A 27,048-nucleotide genomic window follows, 5' to 3' on the forward strand; every position below is an offset into this window, starting at 1 on the left:
CAGAACTTCCAACACTATGTTGAATAGGAGTAGTGAGAGAGGGCATCCCTGTCTTGTGCCCATATTAAAAGGGAATGCTTCCCGTTTTTGCCCATTCAATATGATATTAGCTGTGGGTTTGTCATAAACAGCTCTAGATACGTTCATCAATACCTAATTTATTGTGAGTTTTTAGCATGAACGGTTGTTGGATTTTGTCGAAGGCCTTTTCTGCATCTATTGAGATAATCATGTGGTTTCTGTCTTTGGTTCTATTTATATGATGGATTACATTTATTGATCTGCGTATATTGAACAAGACTTGCATCCCAGGGATGAAACCCACTTGATCATGGTGGATAAGCTTTTTCATGTGCTGCTGGATTCAGTTTGCCAGTATTTTATTGAGGATTTTTGCATCGATGTTCATCAGGGATATTGGTCTAAACTTCTCTTTTTTTTGTTGTGTCTCTGCCAGGCTTTGGTATCAGGAAGATGCTGGCCTGTTAAAATGAGTTAGGGAGGATTCCCTCTTTTTCTATTGATTGGAATAGTTTCAGAAGGAATGGTACCAGCTCCTCCTTGTACCTATGGTAGAATTTGGCTGTGAATCCATCTGGTCCTGGACATTTTTTGGTTGGTAGGCTATTAATCATTGTCTCAATTTCAGAGCCTGTTATTGGTCTATTCAGGGATTCAACTTCTTCCTGGTTTAGTCTTGGAAGGGTGTATGTGTCCAGGAATTTATCCATTTCTTCTAGATTTTCTAGTTTATTTGCATAGAGGTGCTTATAGTATTCTCTGATGGTAGTTTGTTTTTCTGTGGGATCACTGGTGATAACCATTTTATCATTTTTTATTGCGTCTATTTGAATCTTCTCTCTTTTCTTCTTTTCAAAAAATCAGCTCCTGGATTCATTGATTTTTTTGAAGGGTTTTTTGTGTCTCTATCTCCTTCAGTTCTGCTCTGACCTTAGTTATTTCTTGCCTTCTGCTACCTTTTGAATGCATTTGTTCTTGCTTCTCCAGTTCTTTTAATTGTGATGTTAGGGTGTCAATTTCAGATCTTTCCTGCTTTCTCTTGTGGGCATTTAGTGCTATAAATTTCCCTCTACACACTGCTTTAAATGTGTCCCAGAGATTCTGGTATGTTGTATCTTTGTTCTCACTGGTTTCAAAGAACATCTTTATTTCTGCCTTCATTTCGTTATGTACCCAGTAAGGTACGTAACCTGCTCATTCAGGAGCAGGTTGTTCAGTTTCCATGTAGTTGAGCGTTTGAGTGAGTTTCTTAATCCTGAGTTCTAGTTCGATTGCACTGTGGTCTGACAGACAGTTTATTATATTTTCTGTTCTTTTATATTTGCTGAGAAGTGCTTTACTTTCAACTATGTGATCAATTTTGGAATAAGTGCGACGTGGTGCTGAGAAGAACATATATTCTGTTGATTTGGGGTGGAGAATTCTGTGGATGTCTATTAGGTCTGCTTGGTGCAGAGTTGAGTTCAATTCCTGGATATTCATGTTAACTTTCTGTCTCATTGATCTGTCTAATGTTGACAATGGGGTGTTAAAGTCTCCTCTTATTATTGTGTGGGAGTCTAAGTCTCTTTGTAGGTCTCTAAGGACTTGCTTTATGAATCTGGGTGCTCCTGTATTGGGTGCATATATATTTAGGATAGTTAGCTCTTCTTGTTGAATTGATCCCTTTACCATTATGTAATGGCCTTCTTTGTCTCTTTTGATCTTTGTTGGTTCAAAGTCTGTTTTATCAGAGACTAGGATTGCAATCCCTGCTTTTCTTTTGCTTTCCATTTGCTTGGTAGATCTTCCTCTATCCCTTTATTTTCAGCCTATGTGTGTCTCTGCACGTGATATGAGTCTCCTGAATACAGCACACTGGTCTTGACTCTTTACCCAATTTGCCAGTCTGTGTCTTTTAACTGGTGCATTTAGCCCATTTACATTTAAGGTTAATATTGTTATGTGTGAATTTGATCCTGTCATTATGACGTTAGCTGGTTATTTTGCTTGTTAGTTGATGCAGTTCTTCCTAGCCTCGATGGTCTTTACAATTTGGTATGCTTTTGCAGTGGCTGGTACCAGTTGCTCCTTTCCATGTTTAATGCTTCCTTCAGGAGCTCATGTAAGGCAGGCCTGGTGGTGACAAAATCTCCCAGCATTTGCTTGTCTGTAAAGGATTTTATTTCTCCTTCACTTATGAAGCTTAGTTTGGCTGGATATGAAATTCTAGGTTGAAAATTCTTTTAAGAATGTCAAATATTGGCCCCCACTCTCTTCTGACTTGTAGAGTTTCTACCGAGAGATCTGCTGTTAGTTTGATGGGCTTCCCTTTGTGGGTAACCCGACCTTTCTCTCTGGCTGCCCGTAACATTTTTTCCTTCCTTTCAACTTTGGTGAATCTGACAATTATGTGTCTTGGAATTGCTCTTGTCGAGGAGTATCTTTGTGGCATTCTCTGTATTTCCTGAATTTGAATGTTGGCCTGCCTTGCTAGGTTGGGGAAGTTCTCCTGGATAATATTCTAAAGAGTGTTTTCCAACTTGGTTCCATTCTCCCCATCACTTTCAGGTACACCAATCAGACGTAGATTTGGTCTTTTCACATAGTCCCATATTTCTTGGAGGCTTTGTTTATTTTAACTCTTTTTTCTCTAAACTTCTCTTCTTGCTTCATTTCATTCATTTGATCTTCAATCACTGATAACCTTTCTTCCAGTTGATCAAATCGGCTACTGAAGCTTGTGCATGCGTCACATAGTTCTTGTGCCATGGTTTACAGCTCCATCTGGTCATTTAAGGACTTCTCTACACTGGTTATTCTAGTTAGCCATTCATCCAATCTTTTTTCATGGTTTTTTGCTTCTTTGCGTTGGGTTCGAACATCCTCCTTTAGCTCGGAGAAGTTTGATCTTCTGAAGTCTTCTTCTGTCAACTCGTCAAAGTCATTCTCCGTCCAGCTTTGTTCTGTTGCTGGCAAGGAGCTGCATTCCTTTGGAGGAGAAGAGGCGCTCTGATTTTTAGAATTTTCAGCTTTTCTGCTCTGGTTTCTCCCCATCTTTGTGGTTTTATCTACCTTTGATCTTTGATGATGGTAATGTACAGATGGGGTTTTGATGTGGATGTCCTGTTTGTTAGTTTTCCTTCTAACAGTCAGGACCCTTAGCTGCAAGTCTGTTGGAGTTTGCTGGAGGTCCACCCCACACCCTGTTTGTCTAGGTATCACCAGCAGAGGCTGCAGAACAGCAAATATTGCAGAATAGCAAATGTTGCTGCCTGATCATTCCCCTGGAAGCTTCATCTCAGAGGGGCACCTGGTCGTGTGAGGTGTCAGTTGGCCCCTACTGAGAGGTGCGTCACTGTTAGGCTACTCAGGGGTCAGGGACCCACTTGAGGAGGCAGTCTGGCCGTTCTCAGATCTCAAACTCGGTGCTTGGAGAACCACTACTCTCTTCAAAGTTGTCAGACAGGGACATTTAAGTCTGCAGAAGATTTTGCTGCCTTTTGTTCAGCTATGCCCTGCCCTCAGAGGTACAGTCTACAGAGGCAGGCAGGCCTCCTTGAGCTGCGGTGGGTTCCACCCAGTTCAAGTTTCCTGGCTGCTTTGTTTACCTACTCAAGCCTCAGCAATGGCCGGCGCTCCTCCCCAGCCTCGCTGCCACCTTGCAGTTCGACCTCAGATTGCTGTGCTAGCAATGAGTGAGGCTCCATGGGCGTGGGACCCTCCAAGCCAGGCACGGGATATAATCTCCTGGTGTGCCGTTTGCTAAGACCGTTGGAAAAGCGCAGTATTAGGGTGAGAGTGACCCGATTTTCCAGGTGCCGTCTGTCACAGCTTCCCTTGGCTAGGAAATGGAATTCCCTGACACCTTGTGCTTCCTGGGTGAGGTGATGCCTCGCCCTGCTTCGGCTGTCACTCGGTGGGCTGCACCTACTGTCCTGCACCCACTGTCCGACAAGCCCCAGTGACATGAACCCAGTACCTCAGTTGGAAATGCAGAAATCACCTGTCTTTTGCATTGCTTACGCTGGGGGCTGTAGACTGGAGTTATTCCTATTCGGCCATCTTGGAACCTAGGATTGCTATATATGTGCTGTCTGCAAATAAGTCTTACTTCTTTTCCAATCTGTATTTTTTTTTTTTTTGCCTTATTACAATTGCTAAGGCATTCAGTATAATTCTGAATAGAAGTGCCAAGAACAGACATTCTTGCTTTTTGTTTTTTGAGATGGGGTCTTGCTATGTCACACAGGCTGGAGTGCAGTAGCATGATCCTATGACCTCAGCCTCCTGTGTAGCAGGGACTGCAGGTGTGTATCTCCAAGCCCAGCTTTTTTTTTTTTTTTTCATAGAGACGTGATGTCACTACAGACTGGTCTTGAACTCCTGGGCTCAAGGGATCCTCTTGCCTTGGTCTCCCAAAGTAGTGGGATGACCAGCGTGAGTCACTGTGCCTGGCCCTTGCTTTTTCTTTTTCTTTTTATAAGTACATAGTAGATACATATATATATAATATAATATATATAATAGTTGTATATTATATATATTTATGGGGTACCTGAGATATTTTGAGACAAAAATATTTTGAGACATTATATAATGTGTAATAATCACATCAGGGTAAATGAGTATCCATCACCTCAAGAATTCATTTCTTTGTCAAGAACATTCCAATTGTACTCCCTCAGTCATTCTGAAATGTATAATAAAATATTGCTTACTGTAGTCACCTTGTTGTGCTATCAAATACTAGATCTTATTCATGTTGGCCAACATGGCGAAACCCTGTCTCTACTAAAAATTTAAAAATCAGCCAGTCATGGTGGCAGGCACCTATAATCCAAGCTACTCAGGAGGCTAAGGCCTGAGAATCGTTTGAACCCTAGAGGCGGAGGTTGTAGTGAGCCAAGATCACACCACTGTGCTCTAGCCTGGGTGACAGAGCAGGGCTCTGTCAAAAAAAAACACAAAGAGGTGTATGAGTAGATAATTTAAGTAGACCTATATCCAATAAAGAAGTTGAATCAATAATTATTAATAACCTTCCAGAACTGGACAGCATTCTGTTAAGTGAAATAAGTTAGGCACAGAAAGACAAATTTTGCACGTCCTCACTGTTTGTGGGAGGTAAAAATTAGACTCATGGCAATAGTGAGTAGAATGATGGTTACCAGAGGCTAGGAAGGGGAGTAGGGGGTTGGGAGAGAATGGATGGTTATTGGGTACAAAAATATTCCCTTATATTTGAAGGATAATTTCTCCAGATGCAGAATTCTTGGCTGAAAGCTTTCTTTTTTCCATCATTTGAATATGTTGGTCCAATATCTTTTGACCTTCACGGTTTCTGATAAGAAGTGAGGTGTTAATTGCACTATTGTTCCCTATGTACAACATACCATTTTTCTCTGGAGAGTCAGTAAGTGGTTTTCTTTGTGATTATCTTGCTTTCAGTCTGCTATACTTCTTGGGTAAGTTAATTTTTTCCCATAAAATGTGAGAAAATTCCAGTCATTATTTCTTTAAAACATTTTCTATAATCCACTGCTGCCGCTCCTTCTAAGACTCTAATTATACCTATAATGGATTGTTTGATATTGTCCTACATATCTCTTTTCAACTTTATTCCGGCTTTTTCTCCCCTGTTTCTTGAAACTGGGTGATTTCTATTGATCTAGCTTGAACTTCATGGCTGCTTTTGCCAATCTGCTTTGTTTTCTAATCTACTGTTGAAGCTATTTAGATTTTTAAAAATGTTCAGTTACTATATTTTTCAACTCTCAAATTTCCATTTTTATAGTTTCCATTTCTTGGTTGAGATTTTCTACCCACTCATTGATGTCATATTTTAATTCATTGAACACATTTACAATAAGGGCTTTGAAGTTTCTGTTAAATCCAACAACTAGGCTCACTCAGAGTCAGTTTCTACTGACTGCCCTTTCCCCTTCCTTGAGTACGATTCACACTTCTGTTTCTTTGCATGCCTAGACACTGGGTTTGAATTGCTGTGGGATTTTTGTTGTTGTTCTAGTAGATATTAATACTTAACCTGCCTAGATTTGAACTGCAAACTTTGTCTCCCTTGCACAATATAGGTACTGATATCTTTGTTCTCATGGTTTCCAGCTGCTGTTATTTTAACCTAGCCTCTTGAGGCAGAGGGGTCCTCTGTTGTGCCTACATAATTTGGCTGTCAGCCAAGCACCTGAGCAGTCCTTATACTAAAATTTTGTGGTTCACCCTTCTTATGATTTTTCTTGTTTGCAGGGATTCCTCTGTAATTTCTTGCTCTGCCAGCCTTGATCTCTGTCCCCTAACATTTCAAGTCCATAAAATCTCAGCTTTCTGCCACCCAAATTGCAAATGACTGGGGAATGCAACCAGTTAAAAAAGCCGCAAAGTCACAGATATCACCCTACGCAGCTATCTTGTATGAATAGATTCCTCTCTGGTATCTGCCTGATTTTTCACTGGGCCCTCAGAGAGTACTTTAACAGGTGTGGTGAGAGAGTTTCACAGATTGGAAATAGAATCCAACTGCACTGCTCTTCAAACTTTGGAGAGAGTTAGTTGCTCCCCTCTTTGATAGTTTCATAGCACACTGTACATACTAATGTTACTTTAGCACATATCATGAGGCATTTTGCAGGATACTTAATTATCTTCTCCCCCATTTGAGAATAACCTCTTTTTGTATCCTGTATCCTTGGTAGCTATAAGGTACTTGGATCCAACACATAATTAATAAATAAATTTAATTTAATAATATTTGCTAATTTTTCATATCATTGTTCTCTCATACTCTCCCTAACTCTTAATTAAGTAATTTGCATTTCCATCACATATTGCTCCAATTAAACTTTCACAGATAACAAATTATCTTTCTAATTTTAACAGTTGGATTGCCAGAGGGAGGAGAAACACAGATTACTAAGGCGTCCCGTTATTTGGCATCTGCAGAGTGAAACTAGGAAACAACTCCATCAAGCCTTCTAATTAACCCTATTTTCAGACATTGTGAAGTGAACATTATTCACATTTTAGAGTAAAACAAAGAAAGCTCAGAAACCAGAACACTTTTCTTTTGGGGCTTTGGACTTAATAAATTGGAAGTGTCAGATTCACCTATACCAGCAAACTACTGACCCAAGGCTTATCACCCACTTACGGTATTGATAATAGGATTTGCTGCCTACCATTCTAGTTTCTGCTCACAATTTTTGGTTAATTTTACTCTTTGGAGACTTTTGTTAATTCTTGCCAGCTTGGCTAGCAGGAAAAATTAGTTTCGGTCGGAATCCTGTTTGTTTTTAAGTGGAGAGTCCTTCTAAGTTGGCTATACTCCTGAAGGAAAAAATTCTTGGTCAAGGCTTGTGTTGAATTTGTATCCAGTGACTTTGTTAAACTCACTCAATTAGGTCCTAGGAGGGCTGTGTTGTTGTTGTTGTTGGGGGTGGGTATATTCCTTGAGATCTTCTGCATAGACAATCATGTCATTTGGAAATAGGGACAGTTTCATTTCTTTTTTCCAATCTGTATGCCTTTTATTCCCCTTTCCTGTTTTACTTTTTTTGTAGAAATGGTATCTCCCTATGTTGCTCAGGCTGGTCTTGAACTCCTGGGCCCAAGCAATCTTCCCTCCTTGGCCTCCCAAAGTGCTGGGATTATAGGCATGAGCCACCATGCCTGGCCTATTTCCTTTTCTTAACTAATTGCACCAGTTGAGACTTCCAGCACCATCTGAATAGGAGCGGTAAAAGCAAGTATCATTGCTTTGTTCTAAATCTCACAGTCCACAATCAAATGTGGGAGCAAAGGGCTGATCTAAGGTTTCAACTTAAAAGGAAAGCAGAGTGTAAAAGTTTGAAAAATTTACAACACAGTCCTGTGGTAGGGAAGGAACAAGCATTTTTAGGAGAGAAATTTAAAGGGGCTGAAGAGTAACCACTTGCAAAAGAAATTAGCAAGACAATGGGGAAAAGGCCTAGAGACCTAGAAGGACAGAATGCTTTCAGGAGCCCAATCCAAATTCAGGCCGTTCAGGCCCCAGTCAGGGCTCAAAAGACCCCAGGCATGGCTCAGGCTGCCAATCAGAGGCCCTGGCAGCTTCTGTGTGGTGTTAAGTCTGTAGACACACAGAATGGGAGAGTGCATTCTGGCAGTTTCCACCTAGATTTCAGAAGATATATCAGAAAGTCTGCATGCCCAGGCAGAAGCCTGCCACAGGGGCAGAGCCCCCGCAGAGAGACTCTACTAGGGGAGTGCCCAGGGGAGATGTAGGGTTGCAGCCCCCACAGAATCCCCACTGGGGTACTCCTTAGTAGAACAAGGCTGCTGCCCTCCAGAGCCCAGAGTGGTAGAGCCACCAGCAGGTTGTACTTTCAGCCTGGAAAAGCCAAAGGAACAACTCCCACCTGTGAGAGTAGACATATAGGCTGTGCCCCAGTAAAACCAAGGGGTGAGGCTGCCCAAGGCCTTAGGAGCCCACCCCTTGCACCAGTGTGCCCAGGATGCAGGACATGGAGTTAAGGGAGATTATTTTGGAGCTTTAAGATTTAATGTCTGCCCTGCTGAATTCTGGACTTGCATGAGGCCTATTATTCCTTTCTTTTGGCCATTTTTTTCCTTCTGGAATGGGAATGTTTACCCTATGCCTGTATAACCATTGTATCTTAGAATTCAATAACTTGCTTTTCATCTTACAGGCTCACAGCTGGAAGAAATTAGCCTTCAGTCTCAGATGAGATTTTGCATTTTTTAATTGATAGCGGAATGAGTTAAGACTTTGGAAACTATTGGGAAAGGATGATTGTATTTTGCAATGTGAGAAAGATATGACATTTGGGGGGCCAGGGAAAGAATAACACAGTTTGGATAAATGGCCCCTCCAAGTGTCCGGTTAAAATTTGATCCCCAATGTTGGAGGTAGGACCTGGTGGAATTATGGGGACGGATCCCTCATAAATGTCATGGTGCCATCCTCAAGGGATTGAGCCAGTTCTCACTCATAGTTCCTGCAAAATATGATTGTTCTTTTTCTCTTCCTCCTTCTCTCACCATGAGACATACCTGCTCCCCAATCGCCTCTGCCATGGTTGGAAGCTTCCTGAGGTCCTCACCAGAAGGAGATGCTGGTGCCATGCTTCTTGTTCAGCCTGCAGAAGTATGAGCCAAACAAACCTCTTTTCTTTATAAATGACTCAGCCTCAGGTATTCCCTTACAGCAATGCAAAATGAACTAAGACAGCTGTTCTGAATATTTTGTCCCTCCATACAAACTTTACAATCAGTTTGTTGATGTTCACAGATCAAATTGCTGGGATTTTGATTGGGATTGCATTGAATCTACCAATTAAATCAGGAAGAATTGACATCTTGATGACACTGAGTTTTCCTATTCACAAACATGAAATGTTTCTCCATTTATGTAGTTCTTCTTTGATACCTGTCATTACAGTTTTGTAGTTTTCCTTATTAAGATCTTGTAGATATTTTGTTATATTTATGTCTATTTGTTCAATTTTTGAGAGTGCTAATGTAAATGGTAATGTATTTTTCGTTTCAAATTCCACTTTTTCATTGTTGGTATATAGGAAGGAACTGACTTTTTTGTATGTTAACCTTGTGCTCTGCAAACTCATTATAATTGCTTGTTAGTTCCAAGAGGTTTTTTCTAGATTCTTTGAGATTTTCTACATAGATAAAATCATGTCTTCAGTGAACAAAGACAATTTTCTTTCTTCCCAATCCACATATCTTTTGTTTTTTTTGAGACAGAGTCTCACTCTGTCACCCAGGCTGGGGCATAGTGGTGCAATCTCTGCTCATTGCAACCTCTGCTTCCCGGGTTCAAGTGATTCTTCTGCCTCAGCCTCCCAAGTAGCTAGGACTACAGGTGCTCACCACCATGCCTGGCTGATTTGTATATTTTTGGTAGAGACAAGATTTCACCACGTTGGCCAGGATGGTCTCGAATTCCTGGCCTCAAGTAATCTGCCTGCCTTGGCCTCCCAAAGTGCTCAGATTACAGGCATGATCTACCATGCCCGGCCCTGTATCTTTCTTTTCTTCTGTTTTCTTGTCGCATTAGCTAGGACTTCCAGTACAATGCTGAAAAGGGGTAGTGAGGAGACATTCTTGCCTTATCCCTGATCTTAGTAGGAATGCTTCAAGTTTTGCACCGTTAGGTATGATGTTAGTGGCAGGTTTTTGTAGATGTTCTTTCTGAAGTTGAACTATATTCCTAGTTTGCTGGAAGGTGTTTCTTTTTTTTTAAATCATGAATGGGTGTTAAATCCTTTTTTGGCATCTATTGAAGGGATCATGTGATTTCTCTTCTTTAGCCTACTGATGTGGTGAATTGCATTAATGGATTTAATTGATTTTCAAATGATGAGTTGACCGTGCATACCTGGGAGAAATCCTACTTGGTCACGATGTATAATTCTTTTTGTACATTGTTGGATTTGATTTGCTAATATTTTATTGAGGATTTTTGCATCTGTGTTCATAAAAGATATTGGTCTATATTTTGTCTTGTTTTGGTATTAGTGTAATTTTGGTCTCACAGAGTTAGTTAGGGAGTAGTCCCTCTGCTTCTATTCTCTGAAAGATTGTTGAGAATTTACATCATTTATTCCTTAAATATTTGTTGGAATTCACTCACCAACCCATCTGGGGCTGGTACTTTCTGTTTTGGAAGGTTACTAATAATTACTGATTCTATTTCTTTATTGAATATAGGTCTACTTCAATTACTTATTCATAAATCTTTTTTTTTTTTTTTTCCTTTTATGTTTTGCTCTGTCACCCAGGCTGGAGTGCAGTGGCATGATCTCAGCCCACTGCAACTTCCGCCTCCCGGATTCAAGTGATTCTCCTGCCTCAGCCTCCAGAGTAGCTGGGATTACAGGTGCGTGCCATTACACCTGGCTACTTTTTGTATTTTTAGTAGAGACGGGGTTTCGCCATGTTGGCCAGGCTGGTCTCAAAACTCCCAGCCTCAAGTGATCCACCCACCTCGGCCTTCCAAAGTGCTGGCTGGGATTACAGGCGTGAGCCACCCAGCCATCATACACCTTTTATAACAAAAATCTAAATTTTAAAAAGCATTTGTTCTACCCAAATTGATCTATAAGCTTAATAATTACAAACAAAATTCCAATGGGATTTTAAAAACTAACAGATAAGATTATTCATAACTTCATTTGAAATAGAAAAAGCAGTCGGGCGTGGTGGCTTGTGCCTGTAATCCCAGCACTTTAGGAAGCTGAGGTGGGCGGATCACTTGAGACCAGCCTGGCTGACATGATGAAACCCCGTCTCTAGTAAAAATACAAAAATTAGCCAGGCATGGTGGCGTGCACCTGTAATCCCAGCTATTCACGAAGCTGAGGCAGGAGAATCACTTGAACCCAGGCAGTGGAGGCTGCAGTGAGTTGAGGTTGTGCTACTGCACTCCAGCCTGAGTGACACAGCAAGACTCTATCTGAAAAAAGAAAAGAAAAGAAAAAACAAAGAACTTTACTACTGCTGCATGTAATTGCCACTGTTGCTGCCATCTTCACTAAATTGGAGTTCACCTGGGCCCTGCTTCTTCCCGTCACCAGCTTCTGGTAGAACCTAGGTCCCACATCTTAGCACTAGGTGCAACGGAGCCTGGGGAAGTTAGCATTTACCATTTCTGCTTCTTTACATAGAAGTAGATTGTATCTCTGAAGGTGGGAGTTCTGTACACTCCTAGTATCCTGAGATTCAGACACTAGGATCTCACAAGGAATGACATAATGTCCACAATAGTGGTATATATTAAAATAAAAGAAGACATATTACTCTTTATCCTCAAAATTCCACTGCAAGGAACTTGTCCTACAAACATTTTTTTCCTTTTTTAACCATAAAATGCAGAGAAAAAAGTCATATTTTAATGACTATGCAAGAGGATTCATCATATCATAGTCTAACAGCAAAAAAATTAAAATCAATAAGAGATTGGCTAATTTAGGTTTTTAAAAATTTTTATTAAAATTTCTTTTTAGTTTCATAGGTTTTTGGGGAATAGGTGGTATTAGGTTATACAAGTAAGGTCTTTGGTGATGATTTGTGAGGTTTTGGTGTACCTACCACCCAAGCAGTATACACTGAACCCAATTTGTAGTCTTTCATCCCTCGCCCCTTTCTCACTTCTTCCTCCTGAGTTGCCAAAGTCATTCTTATGCCTTTGCATCCTCATAGTCTAGCTCCCACTTATGAGTGAGAACATATGATGTTTGATTTTCCATTCCTGAGTAATTTAACATTACTTTTTTACATTAGAATAACATTTTTTAACATTAGAATAACATGCAGCTGATAAAATGATTATTGAATGAATATTACAATGTACCAGGCACCATGTTGTGCACTGGGAATACCATTGTGAGCAACATGAATAATGGTCTGAATGAGGTACAGATTTTTAAAATGTCTATTATATATATTTTAATTTTAAAATATATATACTACTTATATATATTAATATATATAAATCTTCTTTTTGCTTTTATTTTAATGCCTATAATATATTAAGTAGTTTTAAAAAATTAGTATGACCCCACTGGGAAAGAATTATACACTTATATACGTTTGTGCACACACAGGGAAAATTTCTGGAGCAATACACAAAAACTGTAGCAATCTAGAATAGAAATTAACAGGGGCAGGTTCTTACATAAGAATTTCCTACCTCTATTTACAATTTATGATTATCATAATTAGTTTTGAGATAGAGTCTTGGTCTGTCGAACAGGCTGGAGTGCAGTGGCATGATTTCGGCTCACTGCAACCTCCACCTCCCAGGTTCAAGCAATTGCCATGCCTCAGCCTCCAGAGTAGATGAGACTACAGGTGTATGCCACCACTCCCAGCTAATTTTTGTATTTTTAGTAGACACAGGGTTTCGCCATGTTGGCCAGGCTGGTCTCGAACTCCTGACCTCAAGTGATCCGCCCGTCCCGGCCTCCCAAAGTGTTGGGATTATAGGCCTGAGTCACCATGCCCGGCCTATTTACAATTTAAAAATAATGTTTATAATTTTTTTTTCAGATGGAGTCTCGCTCTGTCATCTAGGCTGGTGTGCAGTGGAGCTATCTGCCTCCCGGGTTCAAACGACTCTTAGTCCTCAGCCTCCCAAGTAGCTGGACTACCATGCCTGGCTAATTTTTTTGTATTAGTGGAGATGGGGTTTTACCATATTGTCCAGGCTGGTTTCGAACTCCTGACTCAAGTGATCTGTCCACCTCAGCCTCCCAAAGTGCTGGGATTACTGGCATTAGCCACCGTGCCCAGCCTAATGTTTATCATTTAAAATGAGAAAAATTTATTTTTTGAATGATATGATTAGGCACCTTTAAAACATAAGCAAACCAGAGAACCCACTGGAGGGTACAGGGTTTCCTTCTGGAATGAAGTAAATGTTCTAAATTAGATAGTGGTGATGGCTGTACAACTAAGAGAATTTTATGGTATGGTATGGAATTATACCTTAATAAAGCTGTTATTAAAAGACCCACTGGAATAAGGTAATACTTGACAAATTAGCTAACATAAAAATACAAAACTAAATCTCTTCCAGTCAGGAAGGAAACTTTGCCTTCATGGGTAGCCAGACCCACCAACCTCCCAAAGACAGCTCAGGATGAATGAGGGATGTTGGAAGTAATCTGCAGGCTTACAAGGAAGCTGAACTTGATTTAAGACCCAAGTTAATTTCACATCTGATGTATTAAATTCAAAATGTAGATGAATTTTGCTTTCTATTCTATGGCAGCGCCATACAGCTGTAGTGAATATTATATTAATAAGTTCACTAACTTATAATATTTGGGGGAAGGGGTTGAGAAAGAGAAGGTAATTTTTTAAAGTACCTGATGAGAGTTAAAAGAATATATAGCTTGGTGCGGTGGTGTACGCCTGTAATCCCAGCTACTCAGGAGGCTGAGGCAGGAGAATTGCTTGAACCTGGGAAGTGGAGGTTGCAGGGAGCCGCGATCGTGCCACTGCACTCCAGCCTGGGTGACATAGCGAGACTCTATCTCAAAAAAACAAAACAAAACAAAACAAAAAACCAAAAAAACAAAAAAGGAGTTTTGAAAAACAATTTTCAGATTAAAAAACTCTGGTGGGTCTATTTTTTCAAAACCATCCATTTAAAAAATAGAATTACATTTTGTGACTTGCTTTTTTCCACTTAACCATTTACTACTAGCATCTCCACCAGATGTTCCCTTGGAAACCTGGCATGAGGTTTGAAAGTTTGCCCCAGGATCTTAAAGATGGAGACAAGTGGTGGTAAACCTGCTCTACTAGTTAGCATCTCGCTGAACCTACCTTAGTTTCCTCATTTACCAAACAGGGATGATAATACTACCTACCTCATGGGGTTTCAGCGAAGATGATGAGTTAATCGAAGTAAAGCACTTGACATGGTGCCTGGCATAAATGCCAGCTATTCTTATTATGTGATGCTTACCATCATTGATTTAACCCTACATAGCTCATAGTCATTCAGAATCAAAACACTAGCTCCACAAAAGGGCACCAAACCCCAGGAAGTCTTATAGTTTTACTGATCACCAAGAAGCAAATCTCATAAAATGGAAGTTATACTGTACTTCTGCTTAGAAAGACAATATTGTAAAGACATTAATTCTCCTTTAATTAACTTACAAAACTAATGCAGTGGCTCTGAACTGGTACAATTTCACCCCCCATCCAGGGGCTATTTGGAAATGTCTAGAGACACTTCTGATTGTCACAAGTTGAGGGGTTACTACTGGCAGGCATTTAGCGGGTAGAGGTCAGAGATGCTATTAAATCTCCTATAGTGGCCAGGCGTGGTGGCTCAAGCCTGTAATCCCAGCACTTTGGGAGGCGGAGACGGGCGGATCACGAGGTCAGGAGATCGAGACCATCCTGGCTAACACGGTGAAACCCCGTCTCTACTAAAAAATACAAAAAACTAGCCGGGCGAGGTGGCGGGCACCTGTAGTCCCAGCTACTCGGGAGGCTGAGGCAGGAGAATGGCGTAAACCCGGGAGGTGGAGCTTGTAGTGAGCTGAGATCCGGCCACTGCACTCCAGCCTGGGTGACAGAGCGAGACTCCGTCTCAAAAAAAATAAAAAATAAAAATAAATAAATAAATAAATATCCTATAGTGCATAGGACAACCCCATGCAACAAATAATTATATGACTCAAAGAAACAATCTAATGCAGTCTTTGACAAAATTATTCTAAAATTCATTTGGGGGAATAAATGGGCACAAATAGCCAAGATTTTTTTTTTGAAAATTAGTAAGGAGACACATACATACATATGTATGTATTCCCCATATGTTGAATTGTAATCCCCAAGGTTGGAGGTGGGGCCTGGTGGGAGGCATTTGGGTCATGGGGGCAGATCCTCATGGCTTGCTGCTGTCTTCACAATAACGAGTTATTGCGAGATCTGGTTGTTGGAGTCTGTGGCACCTTTGCACCCCCACTCTCACTCTCTTGCTCTCGCCATGTGATGTGCCAGCTCCCACTGTGCCCTCTACCATGACTGTTAAGCTTCCTGAAGTCTCATCAGAAGGTGAGCAGATGCCGGCACCATGCTTCCTGTACAGTCTTTGGAACTGTGAACTCTTTTCTTGATCAATTACCCAGTCTCAGGTATTTCTTCTGTTTTTTAATTTTAAAAAATTTTTATATAAAAGTCTTTGATCCACCTTGAATTGATTTTTTGCATAAGGTGAGAGATGAGTATTCTTGGGGATTTTTTTATAGCAATGCAAGAACATCCTAACACATATAATGCTTTATGAAATCCCAAAAGATAGGTCAAACTATAAAAATAAAACAGGGAAGTTATGGTATTGAATAAAGAAATCAATGAAACATAATGGAAAACCCAGAAACACAAGTAAATAATTTGGTATAAAAATGTGTTACAGGCCAGGTGTGGTGGCTCACACATGTAATCCCAGTGCTTTGGGAGGCCAATGTGGTAGGACCACTTGAGGCAAGTTCAAGACCAGTGTGGGCAACATAGTGAGACCCTGTCTCTACCAAAAACTAAATAGGTTAATTTAAAAAATTAGCCAGGCATGGTGGTACATGCCTATAGTCCTGCCTACTCAGGAGACTTGAGGCAGGAGATCATTTGAGCCCAGGAGTTCAAGGCTGCAATGAGCTATGATTCTGCCACTGCACTCCAGGCTGGGTAACAGAGTGAGATTCTAAAAAAAAAAAAAACGTTACAAATAATTTGGAGAAAAGATAATTGTTTTAAAATGATTGACACAATTGACAACACCATATTTTATAATCTAATATCTGGAAGGTTTCCATAATACATATACAACCGGGATGTATCCTGTAATTAATGTGTGTATTTCATGTGGCAGTGTTTCTTTTTAGAAAAGCTGTTTTTAAAATGAATAAGCAAGTCTTAGATTTGTTGTTTTAGAAATAAGGCAAGACATTAAATTTTATCCTTAAGTAAAATGACTAATTATTTAAGAAAGAAGCAAGGACAAAACTAAAGGTCTAAACGTGCCATAGAAGGTCTGAGTATGTCACGGAAAATTTGCGAAGGATGAATTTACAAAATAAATTTGTGGTGACCAACTTGTCTATAATTAGAAGAAACGTACTTATAAGTTGTTCTAAAGACCGTGCTTCAATTAAGAAATATATGTGTGTATATACATTTATATACATACTGATATGAAAACTAAAATTTTGATCTCCTATATTAAAACAATGTTTTCTTGGAGTATTAATCTGCTTTTAATAAAATTTGCAAGATTTTGACCGAATTCTGAAATTTGTTTCTTAAATTTTCAACCATCTTCTGAACTGCAGCTTTTTTTGTTTTTGTTTTTCAGTCTTCATTTCTATAATATCAGTTTTAAAATGAATCTTCTTCATTTAGAATGGTAATTTCATGTTTTCAGGTTAGAGTTTTCCTGTGGAAGCTTCTCAGATTCATCTCAGTAGTTAAACTTTTGCTGTATCTTGTTTAATGTGATTTGCAGGTCTGATATTTCTGCCTTTTGGTCTTTCGCTTTCTCTCCTTGAGAAGGTATATCTTTTTGTTTGGGTGAGGTGATAATTCTCTTTTAACTTTTTCATCTTCTGTAACTTTTTTCTCCAGTTCTAACTCTGCTTTTATGGCCTGACACTGAAATGTTCTACCTTGAAGGCCTAGAAAAATTGTTTTCCTCCAGTATATCCTGATTCTGTGCTCTTGGATTTCTTACTTTTTTTTTTTTTTTAAAGACAGTCTCACTCTGTCGCCCAGGCTGGAGTGCAGAGGCACAATCTTGGCTCACTACAACTTCCGCCTCCCGGGTTCAAGCGATTCTCCTTTCTCAGCCTCCAGAGTAGCTGGGGTTACAAATGTGCGCCACTACACTCAGCTAATTTTTTGTATTTTTAGTAAAGACAGGGTTTCGCCATGTTGGCCAGGCTGGTCTCAAATTCCTGTCCTCAAGTGATCAGCTCACCTCGGCCTCCCGAAGTGCTGGGATTACAGACATGAGCCACAGTGTCTGGCCCTGGCTTTCTTGATGTGCCTCAATTGTTCCATGTAACCCAAACATTTCCCATGCTTTTACTAAGAGCTATGTACAGTTGACCCTTGAACAACATGGGTTTGAACTATGTGGGTCCACTTACATGAGAATTTTCTTCAATTAAACATGGATTGAAAATACACTATTCTTCAGACGTGAAACCCATGTATATGGAGAGCTGACTTTTTTGCATCTGTGGGTTCTGCAAGGGCTAACTGTGGGACAGGGGGAAGGGAAGACTTTGGTATCTGCAGTTAGTCCTGAAATCAATGCCCTACAGACACCGAGGGACAACAGTATTCCTATTCCCTTACTCAAGTTACTAGTTTTCCTATTTGAAGTTCTCTATAATATGGTGTATAAGCTTACAACCTTGGACATACTCTTCCTGTGTCTGATTAAATTCAAGTATCTTTTCATCAGGCTTGACTTCCAGGTTACCTAAACAGGCTTCCCATAAGAAGCAGCAAGCATACTATAAGAAGTTTTTCTTTACCTTTTTGGTAACTGGCCTGAAAAACAAAGATTTAATGTTTTGTCAAGATAATTTCTTATACTGTCTTTATTAGGTTTTTGAATACTTAGGAAAACTGAGCTTTGCAAGAGTTAAAATAAGTTTTAAAAAATATATCCATGTAACTTTCTATATTGTTTTTAAGCCTTTATCACTCCAGTTAAATGAATGACTATTGTTTCACAGTGATCTGTAATCATGTTTTGAATCTTTTGACATTGTTAGCAGGCTTCCCCAGGATCAAATTCTAAATTAAGTCTTTATGACCTTGAACTAACTTTGGGATGTACCAGAGGGTCCTAGAACTTCTCAAAGCTTTATAAAAGAAAGATATTGAACTAAGTCAGGCCTATTTGAGATACTGAATTGTACAGAAAGCAGTGTCAAATGATAAGTGATACAGGATCTTTTATTAATTAAATTTATGGGTATATTATTGATATGTTTCTTCCAATATTACATAAAATTCCTAAAATCTAATATGTCATCAGTCACAACTCTGGTTACTATGTTGTACACCACAAAAATAATCAAATTTCCTTGTCATTTTCTGGTTATGGTAGACTTTCATCAGATTTTTAACCATAGCTATTCTCTTTCATCCACAGTTATGATTCTTCTCTAAAAGCATTTGCAATCAGATTCACGAAAAAGACTCTAATAAGTACTCTTAAAGATTCCTAGTAACAAAGATCAGTGGATTAACATTTTTTTTTCAGAACTGTAATGAAGAAATTGATGACTTAATGAAACTACTAATCAACATCAAGCAGAACAAAAATTAATTACATGAGATTAAGAAATGAATGAATGCTTTCTTTTTTTTAATTTTTATTTTGAGATGGGAGTTTCACTTTTGTTGCCCAGGCTGGAGTGCAATTGCGCAATCTTGGCTCACTGCAACCTCTGCCTCCCAGGCTCAAGCAATTCTCCTGCCTCAGCCTCCCAAGTAGCTTGGATTATAGGCATGTGCCACTATACCCGGCTAATTTTGTATTTTTAGTAGAGATGGGGTTTCTCCATGTTGGTCAGGCTGGTCTTGAACTCCAGACCTCAGGTGATCCGCCCACCTCAGCCTCCCAAAGTGCTGAGATTACAGGCACGAGCTATGGCACCCAGTCCTGAAGATAATGTTTTCATGACTTTTATTTGAAACATTATTGGTTCTTTTTTTTTGAGGTGGAGTCTTGCTCTGTTGCTCAGGGTGGAGTGCAGTGGCACGATCTCAGCTCACTGCAACCTCAGCCTCTGGAGTAGCTGGGATTACAGGTGCCCGCCACCACTCTGGGTAATTTTTGTAATTTTAGCAAAGACAGTGTTTCACCATATTGGCCACGCTGGTCTCGAACCCTTGACCTCAGGTGATCTGTTCCCCTAAGCCTCCCAAAGTGCTGGGATTATAGGCATGAGCCACCGCGACTGGCGAGGTTCTTTATTTAAATATTTTGTTTTCTAGATTTAAGGAAACCTTTTCCTTCTCTTAAGCTACTTATTAGTTTACAGTAATTTGGTCTACTTTTGTGAATAAAGGTGGAAACATTTTTTGTCCCTATTTGACTCCTCTAAAATTTAGAAACTATCCATGAGTATTCTTATTTTTTTATGGCAAGAATTATTTATATAAGTTTAATAAAATTTGCTCTCTCTTTATAACAGGATATAGTTGGAAACATTGGTTATATATATTACCAAGGCTTTGACTAGAGCATCATATTTGAGAATGTGCATATAATGCCTGGCTTCAAGGGTTCCCAGCATTACAGTGAGTAACGCTGTTAATACATCTGTTCTTAGATTATAGCCCTGAGCATTGTCTTTGAGTTCCTGTTATATACTGGTAGACTGAACTAAATCTCAAGTTCTTCTAGATTCCTCCAATCTTACTCTCTTCCATGAAATTACTAAAAACACGAACTGCTCTGTTCCTGAAATCCTAAAAGCTAAAACTAGATCAATTTTAAGGGGCAAGTCTCATGGCTGATGACAGGTCACACAGAAAGTTCACCAAACCATCCAGTGCCATAACCAGAGACGTTCACAACTGCAAACCAGGACAATAAGTTGGCATTTTCATGCTGCCGAAAGCTGCTTCCCTAGACGTTAAAACAAGACTACAGAATCAGACTCCTACTCCTCTTAATCCTACCTTTTCCACTTGGCAGGATAACGATGTAATTGAAATTTCACAATCAGCAGCTTCTGTTGGTAACTTGACAGAAACTGGTTTAAGGGATCCTTTAGTCCACCTAGTGGGCGACCTTGGCAACATCCCTAATACAACTGTTGGCTCTCTCTCTGCTTTAATTCCACCTAGTCATGGGATCCTAGATGATAAAATTGGTCTATATTATCTATTAGTTAAATAAGGAAATTTCTGTGCTGCTGCTAATACTTTATGCTGTAGCTAGATGAAGGCCTTTGGGAAAGTTGAGACCCATATATGCAAAATAAGAAAACAGGTCACATGGCTACAAAAGGTGTCACCTAGTTCTCCATGGTCATCTGATTTATTCAATTGATTCAAAAGTTCAATTGAACCTTGAAGCCTAGGTTCATGGCTGAAAACTATTACACAAACTGAGATTATCATTTTACTTTGTATTTTTCTTTTTAAACTTTGTAGCTGTTACTTGTTAAAATTCTGCCAAACTACAACTCCTAACAGAATAACGCTGGCCCAGCACTTTGAGGTGATAGGAAACACCTATAACTGATAAAATTAAACTTAATAATTAACTCCAGGTAAACTCAGCTTGAAAGCCACTCCCTCCAAACCTTCCTTGTTGCTCAAACGTGCCTAAAAGAGTTTGACACTGAGCCCTAGTTGTCAATGACTCCCTCCAACATGAAATCAGACCAACAATCCAGGATAGGTCCATCCTGGCACTGAGGGATATCAAAACTGAACTACTACTGGCAGGTGCAGTGGCTCACGCCTGTAATCCCAGAGCTTTGGGAGGCCAAGGCGGGTGGATCACTTGAGGTCAGGAGTTCGAGACTAGCCTGGCCAACATTGCGAAACCCCGTCTCTACTAAAAATATGAAAAAATTCTCGAGTAGTATCTTTAGAAGAGCAGCCCCTAGACACATAATCGTCATATTCACGAAGCTGAAATGAAGGAAAAAATATTAAGGGCAGCCAGAGGGAAAGGTCGGGTTACCCACAAAGGGAAGCCCATAAGACTAACAGCAGATCTCTCTACAGAAACCCTACAAACCAGAAGAGATGGGGGCCGATATTCAACATTCTTAATGAAAATAGTTTTCAACCCAGAATTTCATATCCAGCCAGACTACGCTTCATAAACGAAGGAGAAATAAAATCCTTTACAGACAGGCAAACGTTGAGAGATTCTGTCACCACCAGGCCTGCCTTACAAGAGCTCCTGAAGGAAGCACTAAATATGGAAAGGAAAAACCGGTACCAGCCACTGCAAAAACATACCAAATTGTTTTTGTTTTGTTTTTGAGACGGAGTCTTGCTCTGTTGCCAGAATGGAGTACAGTGGCGCAATCTTGGCTCACTGTAATCTCCACCTCCCAGGTTCAAGCCATTCTCCTGCCTCAGCCTCCCAATAGCTGGGACTACAGGAGCACGCCACCACACCCAGCTAATATGTGTATTTTTAGTAAAGACAAGGTTTCACCATGTTGCCAGATGGTCTTGATCTCCTAACCTTGTGATCTGCCCACCTCGGCCTCCAAAAGTGCTGGGATTACATGGGTGAGCCACCGTGCCTGGCCAAACGTACCAAATTGTAAAGACCATTGACACTATGAAGAAATTGCATCAACTAATGGGCAAAACGACCAGCTAGCATCATAATGATAGGATCAAATTCACACATAATATTAACCTTAAATGTAAACGGGCTAGATGCCCCAATTCAAAGACACAGACTGGCAAATTGGATAAAGAGTTAAGACCCATTGGTGTGCTGTATTCAGGAGACCCATTTCATGGGCAAAGACACACATAGGCTCAAAATAAAGGGATGGAGGAATAAATTACCAACCAAATGGAAAGCAAAAAAACTCAAGGGTTGCAATGCTAGTCTCTAATAAAACAGACTTTAAACCAACAAAGATCAAAAAAGACAAAAAGGGGCATTACATAATGGTAAAGGTATCAATGCAACAAGAAGGGCTAACTATCCTAAATATACATGCACCCAATACAGGAGCACCCAGATTCATAAAGCAAGTTCTTATAGACTTACAAAGAGACTTAGACTCCCATACAATAATAGTGGTAGACTTTAACACCCCACTGTCAATATTAGACAGATCAACGAGACAGAAAATTAACAAGGATATTTAGGACTTGAACTCAGCTCTGAAACAAGCAGACCTAATAGACATCTACAGAACTCTCCACCCCGAATCAACAGAATATACATTCTTCTCAGCACCACATCACACTTATTCTAAAATTGGCCACATAATTGGAAGTAAAACACTCCTCAGTAAATGCAAGAGAACGGAAATCATAACAGTCTCTCAGACCACAGTGCAATCAAATTAGAACTCAGGATTAAGAAACTCACTAGGCCGGGCGCAGTGGCTCAAGCCTGTAATCCCAGCACTTTGGGAGGCCGAGACGGGTGGATCACGAGGTCAGGAGATCGAGACCATCCTGGCTAACACGGTGAAACCCCGTCTCTACTAAAAAATACAAAAAACTAGCCAGGCGAGGTGGCGGGCGCCTGTAGTCCCAGCTACTCGGGAGGCTGAGGCAGGAGAATGGCGTAAACCCGGGAGGCGGAGCTTGCAATGAGCTGAGATCCGGCCACTGCACTCCAGCCCGGGAGACAGAGCGAGACTCCATCTCAAAAAAAAAGAAACTCACTCAACATTGCACAACTACATGGAAACTGCACAACCTGCTCCTGAATAACTACTGGGTAGATAACGAAATGAAGGCAGAAATAAATAAGTTCTTTGAAACCAATGAGAACAAAGACATAATGTACCAGAATCTCTGGGACCCAGATAAAACACTGTTTAGAGGGAAATTTATAGCACTAAACGCCCACAGGAGAAAGTGGGAAAGATCTAAAATTGATACCCTAACCTAACAATTAAAAGAACTAGAGAAGCAGGAGCAAACAAATTCAAAAGCTAGCAGAAGACAAGAAATAACTAAGATCAGAGCAGAACTGAAGGAGGTAAAGACATGAAAAACCCTTCAAAAAAATCAATGAATCCAGGAGCGGTGTTTTGTTTTGTTTTGTTTTGTTTTGTTTTTTGAGACGGATTCTCGCTCTGTTGCTCAGGCTGGAGTGCAGTAGTGCTATCTCGGCTCACTGTAAGCTCTACTTCCTGAGTTCACACCATTCTCCTGCCTCAGCCTCCTGAGTAGACTATAGGCGTTCGCCACCATGCCCAGCTAATTTTGATTTTGTATTTTTAGTAGAGATGGGGTTTCACCGTGTTAGCTAGGATGGTCTTGATTTCCTGATCCTGTGATCTGCCCACCTCGGCCTCCCAAAGTGCTGGGATTACAGTCGTGAGCCACCATGTCCAGCCAGGAGCTGTTTTTTTGAAAAGATTAACAAAATAGATACACCGCTAGTCAGACTAATAAAGAAGAAAAGAGAGAAGAATCAAATAGACACAGTAAAAAATGATAAAAGGGATATCACCACTGATCTCACAGAAATACAAACTACCATTAGAGAAGACTACACACACCTCTATGCAAATACACTAGAAAATCTAGAAGAAATGGATAATTTCCTGGACACATACACCCTCCCAAGACTAAACCAGGAAGAAGTTGAATCCTGGAATAGACCAATAACAAGTTCTGAAATTGAGGCAGTAATTAATAGCCTACCAACCAAAAAAAGCCCAAGACCAGATGGATTCACAGCCAAATTCTACCAGAGGCACAAAGAGGAGCTGGTACCATTCCTTCTGAAACTATTCCAATCAATAGAAAACGATGGACTCCTCCCTAACTCATTTTATGAGGCCAGCATCATCCTGATACCAAAACCCGGCAGAGAAACAACAAGAAAATTTCAGGCCATTATCCTTGATGAACATCAGTGTGAAAATCCTCAATAAAATACTGGCAAACTGAATCCAGGAGCACATCAAAAAGCTTATCCACCGTAATCAAATTGGCTTCATCCCTGGGATGCAAGGCTGGATCAACATACGCAAATCAATAAACGTAATCCATCACGTAAACAGAACCAATGATAGAAACCACATGATTATCTCAATAGATGCAGAAACGGCCTTTGATAAAATTCAACACCCCTTCATGCTAAAAACTCTCCATAAACTAGGTATTGATGAAACGTATCTCAAAATAATAGGAGTTATTACGACAAACCCACAGCCAGTATCATACTGAATGGGCAAAAACTGGAAGCATTCCCTTTGAAAACCAGCATAAGACAAGGATGCCCTCTCTTACCACTCCTATTCAAGACAGTATTGGAAGTTCTGGCCAGGGGAATCAGGCAGGAGAAAGAAATAAAGGGTATTCAATTAGGAAGAGACGAAGTCAAACTGTCTCTGTTTGCGGATGACATGATTGTATACTCAGAAACCCCATTGTCTCAGCCTAAAATCTCCTTAAGCTGATAAGCAACTTCAGCAAAGTCTCAGGATACAAAATCAATGTGCAAAAATCACAAGCATTCCTATACACCAATAATAGACAAACAGAGAGCCAAATCATGAGTGAACTCCCATTCACAATTGCTACAAAAAGAATAAAATACCTAGGAATACAACTTACAAGGGCTGTGAAGGACCTCTTCAAGGAGAGCTACAAACCACTGCTCAAAGAAATAAGAGAAGACACAAATAAATGGAAAAACATTCCATGCTCAAGGATAGGAAGAAACAATATCGTGAAAATGGCCATACTGCCCAAAGTAATTTATAGATTCAGTGCTATCCCCATCAAGCTACCATTGACTTTCTTCACACAATTAGAAAAAACTACTTTAAAGTTCATATGCAACCAAAAAAGAGCCTGTATAGCCAAGACAATCCTAAGCAAAAAGAACAAAGCTGGAGGCATCATGCTACCTGACTTCAAACTATACTACAAGGCAACAGTAACCAAAACAGGATGGTCCTGGTACCAAAGCAGACATATAGACCAACAGAACAGAACAGAGGCCTCAGAAATAATGCCACACATCTACTACCATCTGATCTTTGACAAACCTGACAAAAATAAGCAAGGGGGAAAGAATTCCCTATTTAATAAATGGTGTTGGTAAACTGGCTAGCCATATGCAAAAAACTGAAACTGGGCCTCTTCCTTACACCTTATACAAAAATTAACTGAAGATGGATTAAAGACTTAAATGTAAAACCTAAAACTATAAAAACCCTAGAAGAAAACCTAGGCAATACCATTCAGGACATAGGCATGGGCAAAGAATTCATGATTAATACACCAAAAGCAATGGCAACAAAAGCCAAAATTGACAAATGGGATCTAATTAAACTAAAGAGCTTCTGCACAGCAGAAGAAACTATCATCACAGTGAACAGGTAACCTAGAGAATAGGTGAAAATCTTTGTAATCTATCCATCTGACAAAGGGCTAATATCCAGAATCTACAAGTAACTTACACAAATTTACAAGAAAAAAACAAACAATCCCATCAAAAAGTAGGTGAAGGATATAAACAAACACTTCTCAAAGGAAGACATTTATGCGGCCCACAAACATATGAAAAAAAGCTCATAATTACTGGTCATTACAGAAATGCAAATCAAAACCACAATGATACACCATCTCACACCAATTAGAATGGTATCATTAAGAAGTCAGGAACCAACAGATGCTGGAAAGGATGTGGAGAAACAAGAACACTTTTAAACTGTTGGTGGGAGTGTAAATGAGTTCAACCATTGTGGAAGACAGTATGGTGATTCCTCAAGGATCTAGAACCAGAAACACCATTTGACCCAGCAATCCCATTACTGGGTAACATAATCAAAGGATTATAAATCATTCTACTATAAAGACACATGCACATGCATGTTTATTGCAGCACTATTCACAATAGCAACGACTTGGAACGAACCCAAATGCCCATCAATGATAGACTGAATAAAGAAAATGTGGCACATATACACCATGGAATACTATGCAGCCATAAAAAAGGACGAGTTCATGTCCTTTGGAGGGACATGGATGAAGCTGGAAACCATCATTTTCAGTAAACTAACACAGGAACAGAAAACCAAACACTATGTGTTCTCGCTTATAAGTGGGAGGTGAACAATGAGAACACATGGACACAGGGAGGGGAACATCACACACCGGGGCCTGTTGTGGGGTGGGGGGTTAGGGGAGGGATAGCATTAGGAGAAATACCTAATGTAGATGATGGGTTGATGGGTGCAGCAAACCACCATGGCACGTGTATACCTATGTAACAAACCTGCACGTTCTGCACACGTATCCCAGAACTTAAAGTATAATAATAATAAATAAAAAATTAGCTAGGCATGGTGGCGCTTGCCTGTAATCCCAGCTAATCGAGAGGCTGAGTGGGAAAATCACTTGAACCCGGGAGGTGGAGGTTGCAGTGAGCCGAGATCACTTTGCCTGGGTGGCAGAGTGAGATCTCAAAAAAAAGCAAAAAATAAAGAAACCAAAAACCCCAAAACACACACAAAAACCTGAACTATTATACAAGCTGATTGGTGATGTTTTTGGGAAAACATCTAGATCAAATGAGGGAAATGTGAGTTGTCAGTATCAAAATGGAGTCACTTGTGTTACAGAAAGAAAGAAAGAAAGAAAGAGAGAGAGAGAGAGGGAAAGAGGGAAAGAGGGAAAGAGAGAAAGAGAGAAAGAAAGAGAGAAAGAAAGAGAGAGAAAGAAAGAAAGAAAGAAAGAAAGAAAGAAAGAAAGAAAGAAAGAAAGAAAGAAAGAAAGAAAGAAAGA

The 27,048-nt window shown here is 40.0% G+C and overlaps 1 protein-coding gene across 2 annotated transcripts in view; it reads right to left on the reverse strand.

Moving 5' to 3' along the window:
• SIMC1 (SUMO interacting motifs containing 1) overlaps positions 1 to 27,048 on the reverse strand; it is an 87,435-nt gene that overhangs the window by 52,339 nt on the left and 8,048 nt on the right. The window contains exon 1 of one of the 2 annotated variants that reach the window (XM_023185097.3): positions 9,070 to 9,233. The exons of the other annotated variant lie outside the window; for it this stretch is intronic. Within the exon in view, the coding sequence (XP_023040865.1) occupies positions 9,070 to 9,141 (72 nt within the window). The 5' untranslated portion in view covers positions 9,142 to 9,233. Of the gene's footprint in view, positions 1 to 9,069; positions 9,234 to 27,048 lie in introns of those variants that run through there. 2 annotated transcript variants of the gene reach the window in all.

Source organism: Piliocolobus tephrosceles, chromosome 4 (assembly GCF_002776525.5).
Source record: "Piliocolobus tephrosceles isolate RC106 chromosome 4, ASM277652v3, whole genome shotgun sequence".
In the NCBI taxonomy this organism is placed as follows: domain Eukaryota; kingdom Metazoa; phylum Chordata; class Mammalia; order Primates; family Cercopithecidae; genus Piliocolobus; species Piliocolobus tephrosceles.